Here is a 21,181-nt window from a genome sequence, read left to right as displayed (position 1 = left end):
GACAGTTGAAGTTGGGGTTTGGAAGATGCCATTGAAGAAATTTTGGTAAGAGAGTGAATTTAAGGTGGTGAATGGGGTGGCAATTAAATGGTTGTTTCTCTTAGATGGTGTTGATCTTGAGTTGCACTCATAAAATCATAAGGAATATCCAGGCATTTAGGAGAGTATTTCATCATATTCCTGATTTTTGCCATGTAGATGGTAGGAAGACTTTTGGCAGTCAAGAGGTGAATTACTTACTGCACAATATCCAGATTCTGATCTGCTTTTGTAGCCACAGTATGTATGTTTTTGGTCCAGTTAAGTTCCTGGTTAATTGTGACCACCAGGATGTTGATGGTGGAGAATTTAACAATGGTAATACCGAATGTCATGCGGAGGTGGTTATTCTCTCTTGTTAAAGATGGTAGTTACCTGGCACTTACGTGGCACAAATATTATTTGCCACTTATCAACCGAAGCTTGAACATTGTCCAGGTGTGCATGTGGGACCACTTCATTAGCTGAGGAACTGTGAATGAAACTGAACACTGTGCAATCATCAGCAAATGTCCTTCCGACCTTATGATGGAGGAACGTTGGAGTGGTTGGGCCGAGGATATTGTTACGATGAATTCCTGCAGTGATATTCTGGGGCTGGGATAATTGGCCTCCAACAACCATTTCCCTTTGTGCTCAGTATGACTCCAACCAGTGGAGAGCTTTCCCTAGTTTCCATTTATTTCAATTTTACTAGGGCACCTTGAAGCCACACTCAGACAAATGCTACCTAATGCCAAGGGTTACTCTCACCTGGCCTCTGGAATTCAGCTCTTTAATCATGTTTAGACCTAGGCTGTAATGAAGTTTGGAGCCGAGTGGTCCTGGCAGAACCCAGCCTGAACATTAGCGAGCAGGTTATTGTTAATAATTGTTGTGGCACAGTGGTTAGCACTGTTGCCTCACAGCGCCAAGGACCCGGGTTTATTCCCGGTTTGGGTCACTGTCTGTGGGGAATCTGCACGTTCTTCCTGTGTCTACGTGGGTTTCATCTGAGTACTCCAGTTTCCTCCCACAGTCCGAAAGACGTGCTGGTTAGGTGCATTGGCCGTGCTAAATTCTCCCTCAGTATACCCGAACAGGCGTCGGAGTGTGGCGACTAGGAGATTTTCACTGTAACTTAATTGCAATGTTAATGTAAACCCACTTGTGACACTAATAAATAAACTTAAAACTTAATTATGTGATGCTTGATAGTGCTCTCAACAGCAGCCTCCAACACTTTGCTGAAATTCAGGGTAGACTGATGGAGTGGTATTTGGTTGGATTGAATTTCATGGACTCATAGAATCCCTACAGTGCAGAAGGAGGCTACTTGCTCCATCAAGCCTGTACTGACAACAATCCCACCCAGGCCCCATCCCCGTGGTCCCACATATTTACCCTAGCTAATCCTGACATTGAGAGATAATTTAGCATGGCCAATCCACCTAACCTGCACATCTTTGGAGTGTGGGACGAAACCAGAGCACCCGGAGGAAACCCACACAGACATGGGGAGAACATGCAAACTCCACACAGTCAGTGACCCAACCTGGGAATTGAACCCTGGTCTCTGGTGCTGTGAGGAAGCAGTGCCACCATGCCACCCACATTTGTTCTGCATTTTGTAAGATTGAAAGTTATAACTGTGGGTGAGAAATATAAAGAAACATTTTAATAATTGTTCACATATTTTTGACTTGGAAAATGTGAGTCACCGAGGGCTAACTGAAGAGGTTAAGGATAGTATTAGATTAAAAGAAGAGACATAATATTGCTAAAAGGTGCAATAAGCCTAATGGTTGGGAGAGTTTAGAAACCAACAAAGCATGGCCAAAATATTGATGGAGAAAATAGAATCTGAAATGAGCAAGTAATCTAAAACAGATTTTAAACGCTTCTATGAGGAAAGAGCAGCATACCTTAAAGGCAAGAGAAACTGTAATGAGGAATTAGAAGGTAAGGAATTGATATTAATAAAGAAAAAGTACTGGAGCGATTAATAGAATTAAAAGCTGATAGATGCCCCTGGATCTAAAGTCTACGACCACAGTTCTGGAGGACGTGGCTGAGAAGATAACGGATGTATTGGTTGTGATCTTCTAAAATTCCCTCGATTGTAGAATGGGACCAGTGGATTTGAAGTTAGTAAACGTAACATTGCTATTCAAGAATTGGGAGAGAGAGAAAACAGCTCACCTGGGTGTTGGGCTTCAGGAAAGGTTCGGAATCCATTAAGAATGTGGTAGCTGAGCGCTTAGAAATTAATATTATTAGCGGAGGCTGCCGAATTGGTTAAAGGACAAAAAACAGATGGAATAAACAGGCCATTTTCAGGTTGGCTTTTACTAGTGGGTTGCCACATTAATTAATCTTAGCAATGTATTAATGCTTTAAAAAACCGAGTGTAATGTAGCCAACTTTGCTGATGGCACAAAGCTCGGTGGGAAAGTAAACTGTCGGAAGACACACTGTGTCTACAGAGGGAATTTATTGTATTATCGTATCCCTATGGTGCAGAAGAGGCCGTTTGGCCCATCAAGTCTGCACCGACTCTCCGACAGAGCATTTTACCCATGCCCACTTCCCTGCCCTATCCCATGGCTAATCCACTTAACCTAGACGTCTTTGGACACTAAGAGGCAATTTACAATGGTCAATCCACCTCACCTGTACATCTTTGGACTCAAACAGGTTAAATGAATGTGCAAGGAAATGGTAGACAGGGTGAAATGCCTATTCATTTTCAAATCCTGCACTCACCTGGTGAAGGAGTGGCACTCCGAAAGCTCATGCTACCAAATAAACCTGTTGGACTTTAACCTGGTGTTGTGAGATTACTCACTATTCATTTAACATAGAAAAACAGATTTTTAAAAAATGGTAGAAGCTATTAAGTATTGATGTTCAGGGGGATTTTGGTAACCTTGTACATAGAACATGAGAAAGTTAACCTACAGGGACAGAAATTAATTAGGAAAGCAAATGGGTACATTGGCCTTTTTTGTAAAGGGTTGAATTGCAAAATTAAGGAAATCTTCGTGAGACCACACTTCGAGTGCTGTGTGGAATTTTGACCTCCATACTTAAGGATGTACTTGCAACAAAGGTTCACCAGATTGATTCCTAGGATGAGAAAGTTGTCCTATGCAGAGACATTGAATAGAATGGGTTTATGTTCGCTGGAGTTAAGGACAAGGGATGATCTCATAGAAACATGAAGCTGAGAGGGATTGATGAGGTAAACACCGTGAGGCTGTTCCCCTAGCTGGAGTATCTAGAATTAGCGATTATAATCTCAGGATAAGGGGTTGGCCCGTTAGGACTGAGGTGAGTAGAAATGTCTAAACTTGGATGAATCTTTGGAATTTTCTGGTGCTGCGGCCCGGTGGCACAGTGGTTAGCACTGCTGCCTCAGCACCAGGGACCCGGGTTCAATTCTCAGCTTGGGTCTCTGTGTGGAGTTTACATGTTCTCCCCGTGTTTGCGTGGGTTTCCACCATGTGCTCCGGTTTCCTTCCACGGTCCAAAGATGTGCGGGTTAGGTTGATTGGCCATGCTAAATTGACCCTAATGTCTGGGGGTTAGCAGGGTGATTGAGGGTTATGGGAATAGGGCCTGGGTGGGATTGTGGTAGGTGCAGACTCAATGGACCAAATGGCTTCCTTCTGTACTGTAGGGATTCTATGATACTTGTTCATTGAGTACATTGAATCCAAAGATGTGCAGGTTAGGTGGATTGGTCATGCTAAATTGCCCCTTAGTGGCCCAAGATGTGTAGATTATATGGATTAGTTATGGGAAAATGTGTGGGGTTACAGGGATAAGGGTGGGGTTGAGGGCCTGGGTAAGGTACTCTGTCAGGGAGCTGATGCAGACTTGGTGGGCCAAATGGCCTCTTCTGCACTGTAGGGATTTTATGATACCACATTCAGCAGTTGATAGACTTTTGGAATCTAGGGATATGGAGTCTGCTGGGAAAGTGAAGTTGAGATAGGTCAACCATAATCTTATTGGATGGTGAAATGGGTGTGTGGGGGGGGAAGCAGAGGTCGAGGGGAGTCCTTCTGGTTTACACTAGGAGGTTTGTGTTTTTACCTGTGTGGCTACATTGCCTTTAGAATCTTGTGCTTTAAACTTGTGCAGCAAGTTTCTTATCTGGAATCTCATTCAACACTCCCTTCTGTGGAGGGAATGCTGTTGTTTATAAAAGCTTTCAGTGGGTGTTGGGATGAGGTTAGATATAAATGACGTGTTGCAAAGGTTAAGGTGATTGGTGTTAAAGGAACTGATTGGGGGATATAAACTTTTTCTGTGAGTTTTAAGGAGATACTTAATCCAGTGTCATGTGCCCCTTGATGAGTCTTTGCAACATTCATTCGGTAACAATGGAATTGTAAACGAGAAAAATTCTTTTGGAATGTAGGATTTAATGGATTAAGATTACCATCAGGGTGGAATACAACCTTCACATTTCACAAATTCAGAGTTCCTCAGAGACGCCAATGTTGCTGATACAGCAACATTGGGCTTTATAGACCAATAGGATTATGTAGATTCCTAATCCCCCTGCTGTGTCGTACAAAAATACAAGGACCACAGGGAAAGAGGAAGGGAGTGTATCTAATTGGATTGCTCTTTGAAAAAGGCACTGTGGCTTCCTCCTGTGCCGCTCGCTTCCATAAAGCGTGCAGGAAGGGGAAGCAGATTAGTTATTGTGCGCTATAAATTCCTGTCACCTCCCATCCAATAACAGACTGACAGTGTTTGGTCTGTTTATTATGCAGTTTTATTCACTTTTCAGATGGTGTTCACTCACCAGGAATTCAAACTAAAATATTATCTTTGTGCACCGGTAACACGTTACCGTTCAGTGTTTATACCTGGTGCTATCCTCTAACCTGAAAGCAGAAAGAAAAGTCCTGAAATACTGTTGAGATATTTAGCCAAATGCACATGGATGCAACAGTCGGAGAGGGAAGAGCATTTGAGGTTTTTACTTCATTGAGTGGGAATGTCTACACAATATATGTTATTTCAATGATGCTGCAACATGTTAGAACCCAGTGCCTTGGAATTTGTCCCATTTACATTTCTGGGCAGAATTCGGAGCACCCCCATTGCCGATTTAGAAATGACCCCATGTATAATTTTTTTTCAAGGTACGACTGTGACCTTTATTTTTCATGGTGTGGAGATGCCGGCGTTGGACTGGGGTGGGCACAGTAAGAAAACTCACAACACCAGGTTAAAGTTCAACAGGTTTATTTGGAATCACAAGTCTTCGGAGTGCTGTTTATCAGATGAAGGAGCAGCGCTCCAAAAGCTCGTGATTCCAAATAAACCTGTTGAACTTTAACCTGGTGTTGTGAGACTTCTTATTTTTCCAGTGGAAGGTGAGCAAAGGGTGCGTTCAAGCCTAAATGAGATTAAAAACTGAATATCCTGAAAACAGTCAGGAGGTGAAGCAGGACCTCTGGAGAATAACATTAGCATTTCCGGGTGATGGGAACTAGACAAAGTTTGGGAGATTTGACAATTTTTAAGCAAGTGCGGCACTAGAGAGAAGTGGGGGTTAGAGTGGTCAGGAAGAACAATGGGGAAGGTCTGAGATCGGTTGGAGAGCAAGATTGATTAAATGATCACTTGGGATGATGGTGCAAGACAAAAGGGGTGGTAATGGGACAAGTCAAGAAATCAAAGGTGAGTCCAGAGGAGGTTCAAATGGTTACAGCAGAACAGCACAAGGAGGAGGAAACCATGGAAAATCTGGCACAGTGAAGGAGGCTTCCATGTCTGTAAGTGTGGTGTAGAGAGCTGGGCAGATCCCAGGATTGTGGACTATCCTGCTGGCTCAGTACTGATATGGAATTGTCACCCCGAACACAACGTTTCTTTCATTCCCAGTGTGGTTCTGGCGCAGTAATCACTACCAGCAACTGTCTCGGAGAAAATGGAGAGTGGTGGTTATGATAGTTCACTGAACTCAATCTTAAGGCCCGAGGGCTGTACAGTGGCTAATAGAAAACCTTCTGTTTCTGTGACTTTACTGTGTGCAAATTGGTTGCTCATTGCCTACGTTACCACGGTGACTACACCCGAAAAGCACTTTGTGAGCTGAAAAATGCTTTGGGGAATCCTGAGATGTTATATAAATACAAATATTCTTTCTTTTAGTTGAAGAGGCGTTTTTTGTTGGTGGCAAATACAATCGTAAAAGGTCAGAGGGTAGAGGCTGCCATTGTTAATTGTCTTGAGTAAGCTTTTCCCAGGCCTACATGTTGCATCTTCCCTGCTCACCTGTACTGAACCCTAGCATTACCATAGGGAGAGAAGAGGTAGACTCGAAATGTGAGATAAACATTTGTTCATTTTTAAAAAATTTATGCAAGGGACATGGATGTCACTGGCTGACCAGCATTTAGAATCTTAGAAACCCTACAGCACAGAAAGAGGCCATTCGGCCCATCGAGTCTGCACCAACCACAATCCCACCCAGGCCCTACCCCCATATATCTACATATTTACCCACTAATCCCTCTAACCTACGCATCCCAGGACACTAAGGGAAATTTTAGCATGGTCAATCAGCCTAACCCGCACATCTTTGGACTGTGGGAGGAAACCGGAGCACCCGGAGGAAACCCACGCAGACACGAGGAGAATGTGCAAACTCCACACAGACAGTGACCCAAGCTGGGAATTGAACCCAGGTCCCTGGAGCTGTGAAGCAGCAGTGCTAACCACTGTGCTACCGTGCCGCCCCTATTATTATTATTGCCATCCCTAGTTGCCCTTGGAGGTTGCTGTGGCTCTAGAGTCACATGTAGGCAGAAGGATGGCAGATTTCCTTCCCTAAAGGACATTAGTGAAGCAGATGGGTCTTTCCAACAATCGATAATGGTTTCATGTTCATCAGTAGATTCTTAATTTCAGATACTTTTTTTTTTATTGAATTCAAACTGCACCATCTGCCGTGGTGGGATTTGAACCCGGGTCCCCAGAGCATTAACTGAGTTTCTGGATTAAATAGTCTAGTCATAACACCACTGAGCATCACCTCCCCTGGTGTGCTGCTGTACACCCCAGCAAATGAAGGAAACAGTGTTAAAGAATGGTTTGTATTACAGAAGGGCTGCAATATAAAGAGAGCTTTTGTCTTAGTGTCATCTTCCATTTAGATTCATTGACTGACAGTCACATCATTGTGAAATTACACTTCTTTTGCTCCATAACAATCACTCAAAACTGTTTTGACAGTTTTATACACACATTATGTCTGTATATAAATAATTTACATTAACTAATGCAATTGAATGCTCTGAATCCTTGAAGTACACAGCTAATGGAAATCTCAAAACGACTTCTCCCAGGATATGATTCTGCTGGCAATCTTTTTAACCAGGAAAACAAATGCACACACATTCATAAGAATATGAATTTAAATCAGTATAGAAGTCAACCAATATTACTCAATGTTACATTTCTACAAGTGAGCTTCTGTTGGCAATGATTGCACATGGGACTACAGTGGTCTTCCCACCTTCCCACCCTAAAATCTACATTCATGTGCTCCAAGGCATAGCCGCATACTAGGCTCATGTTTCATGAGGAGGTTTAGTGTGTGCCAAGTGGTATCTTACGGTGTTAACGTTTTCACCATCCAGGCTATGTGACCAGTTTTCTCAGTTTCTTGGTCCATTATCAATGTTATTAGTTTACCAGTTTATACGCTTGAAATCTGGGTTATGAGTTTACCAGTTTAATATTCTTCTCAATCCATCACGCAAACCAGCCTCCCATCCATTGACTCTGTCTACACTTCCCGCTGCCTCGGCAAAGCAGCCAACATAATTAAGAACCCCACGCACCCCGGACATTCTCTCTTCCGTCGGGAAAAAGATACAAAAGTCTGCGGTCATGTACCAACCGACTCAAGAACAGCTTCTTCCCTGCTGCTGTCAGATTTTTGAATGGACTTACCTTGCATTAAGTTGATCTTTCTGTACACCCGAGCTATGACTGTAACACTACATTCTGCACTCTCTCCTTTCCTTCTCTATGAATGATATGTTTTGTCTGTATAGTGTGCAAGAAACAATGCTTTTCACTGTATGTTAATACATGTGACAATAATAAATCAAATCAAATATTCTGCTACCTGGGTTACTAGTTTACCAGTTTAATATTCTGCGACCTGGGTGACTAGTTTACCAGTTTAATTTTTTACTATCCGCTATCGGGGCGGCACAGGGGTTAGCACTGCTGCCTCACAGCGCCAGGGACCTGGATTCAAATCTGGCGTCAGGTGACTGTCGATGTGGAGTTTGCACATTCTTCCCGTGTCTGCGTAGGTTTCCTCCCACAGTCCAATGATGTGTGGGTTAGGTTGATTGGCCATGCTAAATTGACCCTTATTGTTCCAAGATGTGTAGATTAGGGGGATTAGCAGGGTAAATACGCAGGGTTAGGGGGATAGGGGCAGGGTGGGATTGTTAGTGCAGGCCCGATGGGCCGAATGGCCTCCTTCTGCACTGTGGGGATTCTATGATTCTATCTGGGATACTAGTTTACCAGTTTGCAGGCTTGATCATCTTGCAACAGTTGGCTGTCTCTATTGGGATTACCATCTGGTCTTTAAGTGTCTGATTTAAACTGATCAGCAAGAGTCGGTTCTTTAAATATCAAGTCATCTTATCAACTTGCATTAACAAATTGCATTTATACAAACATATGAAATAGAAGCAGAAGTAGGCCATTCAGCCCCTCGAGCCTGCTCTCCGTTTGATAAGATCATGATTAATCTGTTTGTGAGTTCCACATTCTCATCTACCCCCAGTAATCCCTTTCCTAAAACGAATCCATCTACCTCTGCCTTAAAGATATACAATGACCCCACCTCCAATGACTTCAGAAGCAGCGAGTTCCACAGTTGCACTACCCTCTGAGAGAGAAACATTCTCCACATCCCTGTCCCATAAGAGCGACCCCTAATTTTAAAACTGTGTCCCTGGACTCACCTACAAGAGGGAACGTCCTTTACACATCAGGGAAACTGTTGGAGAAAACTCTGAAAGAGAGAATCTATCTCCATTTGGAGAGGCAGGGTTTGATCAGGGATAGTCAGCGAGGCTTTGTCAGAGGGAGGTCATGCCTCACAACTTTGAATTTTTCGAGGATGTGATCGGGTGTGTAGATGAGGGGAGTGCAGTCAGAGGCGGATGTACAGTTGGTGGGGCTCCGTGCTCACCATACAGGTATAAATAATTGCTGAAATCCAAACTTAGCTCTTGTCAGAATGATGGTAAAGGTGATCAATATTGCCATGTGTGAGTCTTTTTTATTCATTTGTGGGACATGGGCGTCGCTGGTCAGCCAGCATTTGTTGCCCATCCCTAGTGGCCCTTGTTCAGAGGGCAGTTGAGAGTCAACCACCTTGCTGTGGCTCTGGAATTGAACCTGGGTCTCTGGCGCCTTGAGGCAGCAGCACTAACTACTGTGCCACCATGTCGCCCATAGTCCAGCGCAGGAGCAAATACTCCAATCAACAAAATGCATACGCTGCCATTCAGTATATTTCAGAGTCTCACACAGTTTCAAAAATAAAAGTCAACCTCCTTCCTTCCTTTCACAAAATCAAAGAAGCTATTTCCGTAAATTCACATGAGTGGAGTGTCCCATGTGTCCAAATCCAATATCAGGTGTCTTTAACTCTCACAGAGACTAGTGGCATCAAAACAGCCTGAATCCCAAAGGCCGCAGATTCCTTGAGCATATCCTGGACACTTTTCTGGAACCATATCTTCTTGAACCAATAAGAAATCAGGCCATTTTAGATAAACTCATGAAAAATAAGTCTGAATCAGTCAATCGTAACAGATTAAGGTAACATTTATCTAACAGTGAAATTAGGTTTGGGAAATTTAGGCAAGGCTGACTTTGGAGAAATGAAGGGATAATTGATGATCGAAATTTGGACAGAACTGTTAATCGCTAAAATTATAGCTGAAAGGTGGGAGGTGTTCAAAAGGTATTTGGGTGCAGTACGCAATCTATACATAGTACTGAAGGTCAACTTGTGTAATTAAACAACCTAAGTCATCAAGAGAAGTGAAAAATAGGGGGGGTTCGTTGCAGACTTGCAGGGAGGGAGAGTGTGTGAGGGCTGGATTGCATGGAGGGAAAGTGTGTGATAGGGTTGAGGGTCCATGGGGAGGGAGAGTTTGTGAGGGGGTTGGGTGTCCATCGGGAGGGAGAGTGTGTGATGGGGTTGGGGGTCTAGAGGGAGGGAGAGTGTGTGATGGGGTTGGCGGTCCATAGGGAGGGAGAGTTTGTGAGGGGTCCATGGGGAGGGAGAGTTTGTGAGGGGGTTGGGTGTCCATTGAGAGGGAGTGTGTGTGATGGGGTTGAGGGTTCATTGGGAGGGAGAGTTTGTGAAGGAGTTGGGTGTTCATTGGGAGGGGGATGGGCAGGAGGAGAGTAGAGTGAGTATTGTTTGAAATCTATGATCAGAATCACAGCTTGTAATTTTATCAGGTCCCCTCCTCAGCCTTCTCTGCTCTGAAGAAAACAACCCAAGCCTATCCCCTGCTTCTCTTCATATCTCAACTGCTCCATCCCAAGACAACATCCTGCAGAATCTCCACTGCGCCCTCTCCAATGAAATCACATTCTTCCTATAGTGAGGAGACCAGAACTGCACACAGTATTGCAGCTGTGACCGAACCAAAGTTTTGTACAGCTACTTACTGTTTAAGTCATCCTCTGCTTTTTTATTCTTCCTGCCAACATGAACAACTTCATTTTTCCCACATTATACTTCTTCAGCCAGATTTTGTCCACTCACTCAACCTATCTATAATCTGTCTGCAAACTCTTAATGTCTACTTCGCAACATACTTTCCTGCCTGTCATTTGCAAAGTTAGCTACCATGCCTTCACTCCCCTCATCTAATCATTGATTCAAATTGTAAAAGGCTGAGGCCCCAAGACAGACCCCTGCGGGACTCTACTGGGAACCAGGTTCAATTCCCAGCTTGGGTCACTGTCTGTGCGGAGTCTGCACGTTCTCCCCCGTGTCTGCGTGGATTTCCTCCGGGTGCTCCAGTTTCCTCCCAGTCTGAAAGATGTGCAGGTTAGGTGCGTTGACCATGGTAAATTCTCCCTCAATGTACCCGAACAGGTGCCGGAGTGTGGCGACTAGGGGATTTTCACAGTAACTTCATTGCGGTGTTAATGTAAGCCTACTTGTCTTACCTGCCAAATCAAGCAGATTTACAGAGCATCTTTAACATAGAAAAAGATCCCAGGGTGCTTCACAGAAATGGAATGAGGCAGAAACTGGATGCCGAACCAAAGAAAATGATATTGAGAAGGATAACTAATAGCTTGGTTAATGAGGTACATTATAAGAAGGAATTAAAGGAAAAGAGAGAGACAGAGATCTCAGTGGCTTCTGGTTGCATACTGTAATGTGGAGACATTGGATATTAAAGTTATTAATGTCCAATCAATGAATTGACATTGTTGGTAAAACATTAGAATCCAGACCAAGGTTTATAGCGTAAGGTGGCATCGGCCATCTCTATTTGATCTTTTCTTCGCTTTTATTATGCTTGACCAATGTCATAAACACACTGTATTTATTTAGCTAAGTATATAATTTCTTTCCCAACTGAGTTTACTCTTGTGTGTTTTACTTTAGCGTTGAGTGAGATCCAGGTCGTATATACACTGAGGAAACCTGCCTTGCTTTCCCCAGCACGGGTGTAAGCCATTAAGATGCCACCACCGTCAGACATTGTGAAGGTGGCCATTGAATGGCCTGGGGCTTTCCCGAAGTTGATGGAGATTGACCAGGTAAGAACAGAGCAAGAGATTCCAAAATACAAAATTGATGCAAACTTTCATGCTAAGCTGTTCACATTGACTTGGATTCAGCTCATCAAAAGGTTGACTGGGCCAAATCTGGAGCATGAGTAACAAGAACAAGTGGAGAGAATGGGCCATGTGCCCATGATCAGAGCACTATGGAACCTGCCACAAACTCGAGGTTGGCTGCCACCCAAGGCTATAACTCTGTCAAAAGTACTGAGTAAACAAGCCGATGGTGACATCTCAAACTGGATCAGTGCCACAGATGTTCAATGGTAGTTCTCTGTCTCTTAGTCCCAGCCTGGCTGACTGAAATGGTGAGTGAGTGAGTGGTGCTCTATGCTCAACATTAACTAACAGTTTGAGATAGTCAAACAGCGACCAGAGTCATTGGATTTGGATGGTGGGTTGGGAAGAAAATGGCTGATAAAAATATATCAGAGACAGTTTAATATATTGTTGAAGTTTCATGAAATGTAATCTATTAAAAAATATTTTTCCATTATTATTGCAGAAAAAGCCTTTGGCTTCTATTATACGGGAAGTCTGTGATGGGTAAGTGTTTTCTAGTATTCAGAGTGTTTGTTGGCCAGAGATCTCATAGCTTAACTATGATGAAAAAGAAGGACTTTTTATTTATTCATGGGATGTGAGCTTTGCTGGCTGGGCCAGCATTTATTGTCCATTCCTGAGGGCATTTAAGAGTCAACCACCTTGCTGTGGATCCAGAATCCCATGTAGGCCAGACCAGGTAAGGACGACAGATTTCCTTCCCTAAAGGACACTAGTGAGCCAGATGGGGTTTTATGACAATTGTTTCATGGTCATCATTAGACTTTTAATTCCAGATTTTGATTGAATTCAAACTTAACTATCTGCCATAGTGGGATTTGAACTCGGGTCCCCAGAACGTTACCCTGGGTCTCTGAATTACTAGTCCAGCGACAATACCACTGCGCCACTGTCTCCCACATATATGCTGTTATAACATAGGAAGTCATGTGTATAGAATGAAACCAGAGATGTGCTAGCACAATTGTTTTATTGACCTTGCAGTTTCGGTTGTCATAGAGAAGGCAGCCCAGGATTTGCAGTTGTGATTTTCCCCTTTTATTATCTTGGTTACGACTAGGAGATGGAGAAGAGTGGGGAATCCATAAGAGCTTTCTTTGCATCTGGCTGAACCATGTAATTGGCAGTGAATCTGGGAACAGATTGCTGGACTTGTTTGGGAGAAAGATATCAGCCAGAACTCTACCACCTCTCCCGCCATGGAATCAGAGCGGGCGAGGGTCCGACAATGGAAAATTCTGTTGACCTCGGGCGGGAATTTCCGGTCTCACCCAAGTAAGGCTGTAAAATCCCGCCCATCACCTTGGGAGGTGGAAAAAATATATACTTTCAAATGGAAGGAGGTGAGAAACCAAGGATCATGGGTTATAATGGAGAAGGTTCAGAGAGAAGTGAACTATAGAACCCACATTAATTAACTTTATTTCAGCAAATTGACGGAAAGGGGATCAAGGAAAATTAGGACAAACTAGTTTTTAAATATGAAAAATCTATTTGCTTTTGTGTTTCTTGACAGAAGTCATGTAGAATCAGACAGTGAAAGGTATCTTTGCAACATTGAACACTTCTCCAAGTTAAAATGTTTAAACGATAGCAATCAGCCTCTACTGTGGTCAATACCTGTTTCAGTTTTGGCAATCATTTCCTGTCAAAATACATTGAAATGCCAGTTCGAATCAACGTGTTGCCAGAACTCAAAGTGATGCCATTCTTCATCTCCAAGGAATCTTTCATTGTGAGATCATTAATTTTGTCTCATTAAAGATGATCAGGTCTGAAATAGCCTGTTCCTTTGCAGTTCCAATCCTGCCTTTCTCGAATAGTGCGAGGTGGCGAGGGTGGTTACATCTGTGGTCACCAAATCCACTGGGACCTTTCCAGAATTTTGGGTCGGACCTCAAACAATGATGAGACAGACTACACAAAAGAGATGGAGAATCTGGTGACGACGACAATCTCTGCCTCAATGTCAACAAAGTGAAGGAGATAGTCATCGACTTCAGAAAGCGTAGTGGAGGACATGACCCTGTCTACATCAACGGGGATGAAGTAGAAATGGTCAAGAGCTTCAAGATTTTAGGTGCCCAGATCATCAACAGCCTGTCCGGGTCCCTCCATGCTGACACCATAGTTAAGAAAGCCCACCAACGCCTCTAATTTCTCAGGAGGCTAAGGAAATTTGGCATGTTTACCCGAACGGGTGCCGAGGTGTGGCGACTAGGGGATTTTCACAGTAGAAATAATCAGACACATTTATTTCTATTTCTGTCATCAATTTATGTATCTTTTTACGTGCATTCAGGTAAAGAACCTTCAATATTGTTGTTCTACTATTTTTCTTTGCTCTCACCCTGATTCCTGGTGTACTCTTGTATACAGTAAGAAGTCTCACAACACCAGGTTAAAGTCCAACAGGTTTATTTGGTAGCAAATACCATAAGCATCTTGTATTCCAGAGCTCTGTTTTTTACCTGTCACCCACTGATTAGCATTATCCATATCGCCACCCTGCACTGTTGCTTTGTCCTTTCTCTTTAACTTTCTAAATGGAATCCTTTCTAAAGGAGAGAATAGAAGATGTAGAAATGAGAATACATAAATGAACAGTCAGCATGGATTTCAAAAGGGAAAATCTTGCCGGATCAACCTTTATTGAATTTCTTTGGGGATGTTACAGAGAGAGTGGACAATAGTAATGCAGTCATTGTAATTTATCTCAATTTTCAAAAGGCCTTTGACATGGTGACCTGAAATAGGCTCATGAATAAGGTCAGAGAGCACAGAGTCAGGAGACAAGTGGCAGAATGGATTCAGGACAGAAAGCAGCGTGTGGCAATAAAGTTATTCAAAGTGGCAGAGGGATCACTGCTGCGCACATTTTACACGAACATTTTGGACTTTGGAATCAACAACTTAATTTCTAAGTTCGGGGGTTGACACCAAATTGCCCGCGAGAGTCAATACTGAGGAGGACCGCAAAAGATTACAAGTGGGCGTTAATAAACATGCAGTCCAGGTGGGGCAGCGGAACAACAAGATCTCAGAATCTTAAGTGCATCAGTCAGTGAAAGTTACACCGCAGGTTAGCAACGCCACAAATAAAAAGCAAACCAAACACCAGACTCTATTTCCACAGGAACAGAGGTGAAAAAGAGGGATGTTATGCTAAACCTGTATCAAACGTTAGTTAGACCACACTTAAAAAGACTGTGTGCAATTCTGCTTGCTACATTACAGAAAAGAGAGGAGGCTGCAGTGAAGGTTTATAAGAATGGTATCAGAAACGTGTGGGTATACATATCAGGAAAGGATTGACAGGCTGGGTCTCTTTACCTTTGGGGTCAGGGCAGGGAGCAGGGAGGGAGTAGGTTGAGGGTGACCTAATACAGGTCTTTTAAAATTAGGAAACCTTTATCATAGAGTGAGAGAAAAAGTATTTCCTCTTGTGAAGAAGAGCCTAACTAGAGGGTGTCAAGAAATCCACTGGAGAATTTAAAAGAAATTTCTTCACTCAAAGAGTGGTGAGAATGTGGACCTGATTAGCACAGGGAGCGGTTGATGTGAATTGTATAGATGCATTTAAGTAGACACTAGACAAACGTATGAGGGAGAAGGGACTGGAAGGTAATGATAGTGGATTTAGATGGGAGGAGGCTTGAGTGGATTATAAACATGGACTGGTTGGGCTGAATGGCCTGTTACTGTGCCATCTCTCCTGCATAATCCTACATAAATTTCCCCTCCCTTGGGCCCTCCCCCTGACTATTGAGTTCAAAGCCCTCCGTACAGCACCAGAACACTGGTCCCAATGCATAAACAATGGATAATTCGGGAGTCGGGCAGGTAAAGTTCAATGTGGGTGAGGCCTAGATATTTTGAGTAAAAATAGTTGTAACATTAATTTTCTATCTTGCTGCAGGCTGCAATCTGAGCTGGTTATAATATGCCAGGAAATAATCTTTTTTCTTTTCTTTTTAAATTAAGTTGGTCTCTGTCGATCCCTGAAAACTTTGCTCTGCAGTATGCAGACAGCACAAACTTCTACATCACAGAGAAGGTAAGATTGTGTGTGTGTATACGTGTCTGCATGTCCGTGTGAGTGTCTGCATGTGTGTACGTCTGTGTGACTGCATGCATGTACATGTGTATGTCGAATGCTTCATGTGTACCTGTGGATGCCTAGAAAAGCATTCTTAATTTTTTGAATTGAAAGAAACGGTGTGGGGAACTAATAGGAGGTTGAAGAACTTCTAAGTAAAAATTATATTGTGTCCTGTGACAGCATGAGATGCAGAGAGAGTGCGGAGCCCCCCAAGAGGTATGTGGGGAGTCTGGAGAGAGACAGACTGGGAGGATGTGCAAAGTCACAACATAGACTTTGAGCTTGCGGGTTGCAAATCTGTTTAGTGCTTGGGACAAAACACTGAATCAGGTTGTTCAGCATTGGGTGGGGGGAGGGTTTCATGGAGTTGGGAGGTGAATGAGTTGCAGGATCTTGGTGAGATCTGTCACCCATTTACTGTGAATGGTTGCTAAGCCTAGTCTTCTGAGTTCGTTTAACAGCTGTATTTGCAGAATTGTGCGAATGTGACTCATCCAAATTTTTTCCTGGAGAGATGAGGGACTGAGATATACAAGGGCATTGTTAAATATTGGCTAACAGTATAGTGTAGGGGCCACAAATGGTACATTCTGTTCTTTAGCTGCCTTGCTGATTCAGATCCATTTATTGCACATTTACACACTTGTCCTTCACTGAAACCTGGCTTGGTTTCCTGGCAGTCAGTGACGTCCTGGTGGGACTGGTTCCTCTCCCTCCATTCTCCACAATATCAACAAGAACAAGCTGCATTTGTACAACATTGGTAACAGAACAAAATGTCTCAAAGAACTTCACAGGAGCATCTATTGACCAACATTTGACACTCAGCTACCATATTAAGATGGAGCATGAGTCAAGTGTAGTAAGACTGTGTTACTGTTACACTCAAATTCCTTTCTAATAAAGGTTAAATAGCATTTGCTTTCCTAATTGCTTGCTGTATCTTTGTGTTAACTTATTGCGATTTATATACAAGGACACCCATGTCCCTCTGAATATCAGCATTTCCCAATCTCTCTCAATTTAAGAAATATTATGTTTTTCTATTTTTCCTCGCAGAGTGGGCATTATATTTCAGCTGCCATGTTCTTGTGCACGCACTTCACATGTCTACATATGTTTGCAGCCTCTTTATATCTTCACATTTAACTTTGTATCATCAGCAAACTTGGATATGTTACACTTCCATCCCTCATCTAAGTAATTGATCTAGATTGTAAATAGCTGAGGCCCAAGCACTGATCCATACTTACCCACCAAATGTTTATATATTACATAAAAAGGGGGCGGCGCAGTGGTTAGCACTGCTGTCTCACAGCGTTAGAGACCCAGGTTCAATTCCCGGCTCGGGTCACTGTCTGTGTGGAGTTTGCACATTCTCCCCGTGTCTGCGTGGGTTTCCTCCGGGTGCTCCGGTTTCCTCCCACAAAGAACATGCTGATGGATTGGCCATGCTAAATTGCTCCTTTGTGTCCTGTAGGGATCCGATAATTCATGTTGCCACCAGACATCTCAACACACTTTTCAGCCAATTAAGTACTTTATGAAATGTAGTCACTGTTGTAATGTAGGAATCATTACAAAGTTCCTGGAATTTTTCACTGGGGTACTCGTGTGCTAAGAGGCTTGTTAGGCCCCAGTGTGGTTCTCTGGTCCTCTTGTTGGCCCCACCCTTACCTTTCTGCTCCAACCCTCAACTGTCTCAGACCCATTCTCTGCAACTCCCCTCTCTTTCTCTCCCACTGGCCTTTCTAAAAGCTGCCCTGCTCTGTTCATGTTTCCACTCCTTGGTGTCTGTTCTTGTTTGTGAAACACCCACTGGGGTTCATTATTGCACCGAAGATCCATTTATGTAAATGAAAATTGCTGACTTGCCGAGGAACGGGGAAATATTTACCTGTTGAGCTCACCTGCAATTTGTGTTGATGGTCTGGGAATTAAATTTATATCTTAACTTTGTATCATCATCTTTGTATCTCTCATAATTACCCATCATGGAATGGTTACAGCAGAGAAGAGGGCTATTTGGCCCATCATGCCTCTGCTAGCCCCCTGATGCAGCAATTCTCCCAGCGCCACTCCCCTGCCTTTCCCTCAGTAGAACTGCATTTTGTTTTCCTTTCCAGATTCACTGAATTGTGATGGGGCAGAATGAGGCCATTTGGCCCATCGTGTCTGCACTGGCTCTCCAAACGAGTATCATGACCTGTTGCTGTTCTACTGCCTTTATCACTATACCCCTGCACATTGTTTCTAATTCAGGTAATCATGTAATTCCCTCCTGAATACCCCGATTGAACCCGCCTCCACCACACTTCCAGACAGTGCATTCCAGACACGAAGCACTCGTCTGAAAAAGTATTTCTTGCATCACATTTGCTTCTTTTGAAAAGTACTTTAAATCTGCGCCCCCTCATTCTTGATCCTTTAACGAGCGGGAATGGTTTCTCCCTTTCTACTCTGTCCAGCCTCCTCATGATTTTAAACATCTCTGTCAAACCTGTAATTTTATAGTGAAAATCTACCTCGATGCATTGTCTACACTGAAGGTATATCTGACTGAAGGCTGCACTCTTGTGGTGAAAAGGGGAATTTCAGAAAATGTACTGAAGATATAAATTTAAAGTTCATTTATTAGTCACAAGTAAGGCTTACATTAACACTGCAATGAATTTACTGTGAAATTCCCCTGGTCGCCACACTCTGGCACCTGCTCGTGTCAATCCACCTAACCAGCACGTCTTTCAGACTGTGGGAGGAAACCCACACAGACACTGGGAGAACGTGCAAACTTCACACAGACAGTGACCCAAGCCAGGAATCGAACCCGGGTCCCTGGCAATGTGAGGCAGCAGTGCTAACCACTGTGCCACCGTGCCACCCCCAGAGGTGAACGCATAGTCAGCAGGATTTACATTAAATAATGAACAAAATACTTAATGAAGAGCGTCGGGAAAATAATTATTCACATGCCGAAGTGTGAAATAGGGAAGTGATGTTGTTCAGAAGCTCAAGATTTAAAACAAAACACACGGATTGTGTGGTGTCCTAACTAAGTGATTCCACCATTCTCAAAACTTTCAATAAAACCGAGGCATTACAGACAGCAGTTCTAGAAGAATATAGAATTTACAGCATAGAACCTGTCTGCTCAGTCCAACTGGTCTGTGCCGGGTGTAAATGCTGCACACAGGCCTCTCCCATGTTACTTCACCTAATCCCATCTCCATATCCTTCTATTCATTTCTCCCTTATGTTTATCCAGCTTTTCTTAAATGGGTCTATGCTGTTTACCTCAATGCCTCCTTGCAGTTGTGAGCTCCACATTTCTCCCACACTCTATCTTATATTTATATCCTCCATTTTACAAAAACTTCAAAAGAATGTTTGTTTCTGTGGCGTTGTTCGTGAAGGATTATGTTTGTCATTTCACAATATTTTGGAGCTCTTTTCTTCACCAATGAGTGTTAAATCTCTGAGTACTGATGGATCATCTCAATAACTACTCCACAGCCAGGCGTCAGGGAACACCGATCTTTCATTCAATCTACTCGCTCCACACTCCAAACGTTGACTGCCCTCTCAGGCGGATCCCAACAGCTCACCCACACCCCAGCTCACCTGACCCGTTCCCTTAAAGGGGCTACGTCCCAACATACATAACAATAAGAACCACCTTTTCTTATCAAGTGCTTTCAGCAGAACCAGGAGCAGAGGGTCGAAGGGGGTGTCCCAAGATCTGGGGGTAGGGATGGCCATTGAGGAGATTTCTGATGGGGCCGTGAAAGACGGAGAGGTTTGAAACGGAATTCTGCCGGAATTAAAGGCTTTACCATCATTTTGGGGGCAAAGGGAATTAAGGGATGCCCAAAAGGCCAGAGTCAGAGGAACAGAGAGTTCACATTAAATTGGGTAAAGGACCGGGAGAGATTGTAGACATTGAGTTGGGAAGGGGTCACGGAGAAATTTAAAATTGGGGACAGGAATTTTAAATTAATCGTATTGGGAGGAGGGGGTTAGGTGGCAGAGTTTTAGAACTCTTGGAGTTTCTTAGGGCGAGTTTGGAGGCTTGGTGAAGCGATCTTGGTGTCTTGAGTCTGGTAACAAAGGGGTTTGAGCTATGTTGTGAAAGTGGTAGTGAGGGGAATTGGAGAGGGCAGGAAACGGTGCGAATCTCAGTTTAGGGTTACAAAAAGATGCTAAAGCCACAGGCAGATTGGTTTATATTGGGGGCATTGCCTTTGTGTGGGAGGTTGGATGAAATCACTGTTGGGGCCAAAGCCACCTTTTAATGTTTCCACTATGGAATTAGAAGCATTATATGCAATATGATTGTTAAGTAACTTAAATAATATTCATTATATGATGGGTGTTTCCTTTGCTTTTTATTCATTATTGTATGATAGAGCTTCAAATCTTGCTTGAAGAACCTGCTTCAACTCTTCATCATATAAAGGCGGAAGGTTGCCACCTGGTGGTGTGAATAGCACTTTACATGTTTTGTTCCTTGCATAGTCTTTTAAGAGTCTTTCATTATGTGACCATAGCAGCATGGATGTTTTGTATTACTCTTTGTTTCAACTTCAAAGTAAAAAGTTTAGACTGAGTCTCAATAGTTGCTAAATCACTGTTGTACAAATTGGGTTATTTCCTTTTTAATAACATGTATTCTTTATTTCACCTGTAACAAATGCATGCGAGTGATGGAAGATGTTTTTAGATACCCATTGGCCCATAATTTCCTGGCTCCCCAGCATCGCATTTGGGGGAGTATCCCAATAATGTGCTGGGGAATCCCTCTGGGAAGTTCCCAGCTAACGGTTAGTCCGGCAATTGTCCAGAAGCGCTAACTTCCCCTTCAGAACTCCAGATGGTTCCGCCAGTTTGACACCAATAGTTACTCTGAAAGAGGAGAAATAAAAGCATTTCCAGTTTTGGTGTAACTGTTTTAAACGCACAAACTGAGCCTTCAATGGGCAGCCCCCACACGCTGGACCCCCTAACACCCCACCTAATCAATCCCTAGGGGATTCCCAATACCCCATCCCGATTCTCCGCCCCCCCCCCCATAGATTTCCCACTGCCCCACAATCTGCGGGTCCGACACTTAGT

General features: G+C 43.3%; 1 protein-coding gene across 8 annotated transcripts in view; it reads left to right on the top strand.

Moving 5' to 3' along the window:
- The window catches only part of LOC144511763 (engulfment and cell motility protein 1), a 275,624-nt gene that overhangs the window by 45,265 nt on the left and 209,178 nt on the right, over positions 1–21,181 (top strand). For all 8 annotated transcript variants that reach the window (XM_078242020.1, XM_078242065.1, XM_078242047.1 and 5 more), the window contains exons 2-4: positions 11,726–11,880; positions 12,410–12,450; positions 15,952–16,024. In XM_078242020.1, coding sequence (XP_078098146.1) covers positions 11,803–11,880; positions 12,410–12,450; positions 15,952–16,024 — 192 coding nt within the window. In that variant the 5' untranslated portion in view covers positions 11,726–11,802. The remainder of the gene's footprint in view (positions 1–11,725; positions 11,881–12,409; positions 12,451–15,951; positions 16,025–21,181) is intronic.

Source organism: Mustelus asterias, chromosome 2 (genome assembly GCF_964213995.1).
Source record: "Mustelus asterias chromosome 2, sMusAst1.hap1.1, whole genome shotgun sequence".
Taxonomy (NCBI): Eukaryota; Metazoa; Chordata; class Chondrichthyes; order Carcharhiniformes; family Triakidae; genus Mustelus; species Mustelus asterias.
Note: the sequence above shows the minus strand (reverse complement) of the source record. Positions and strands in the feature narration are given on the sequence as shown.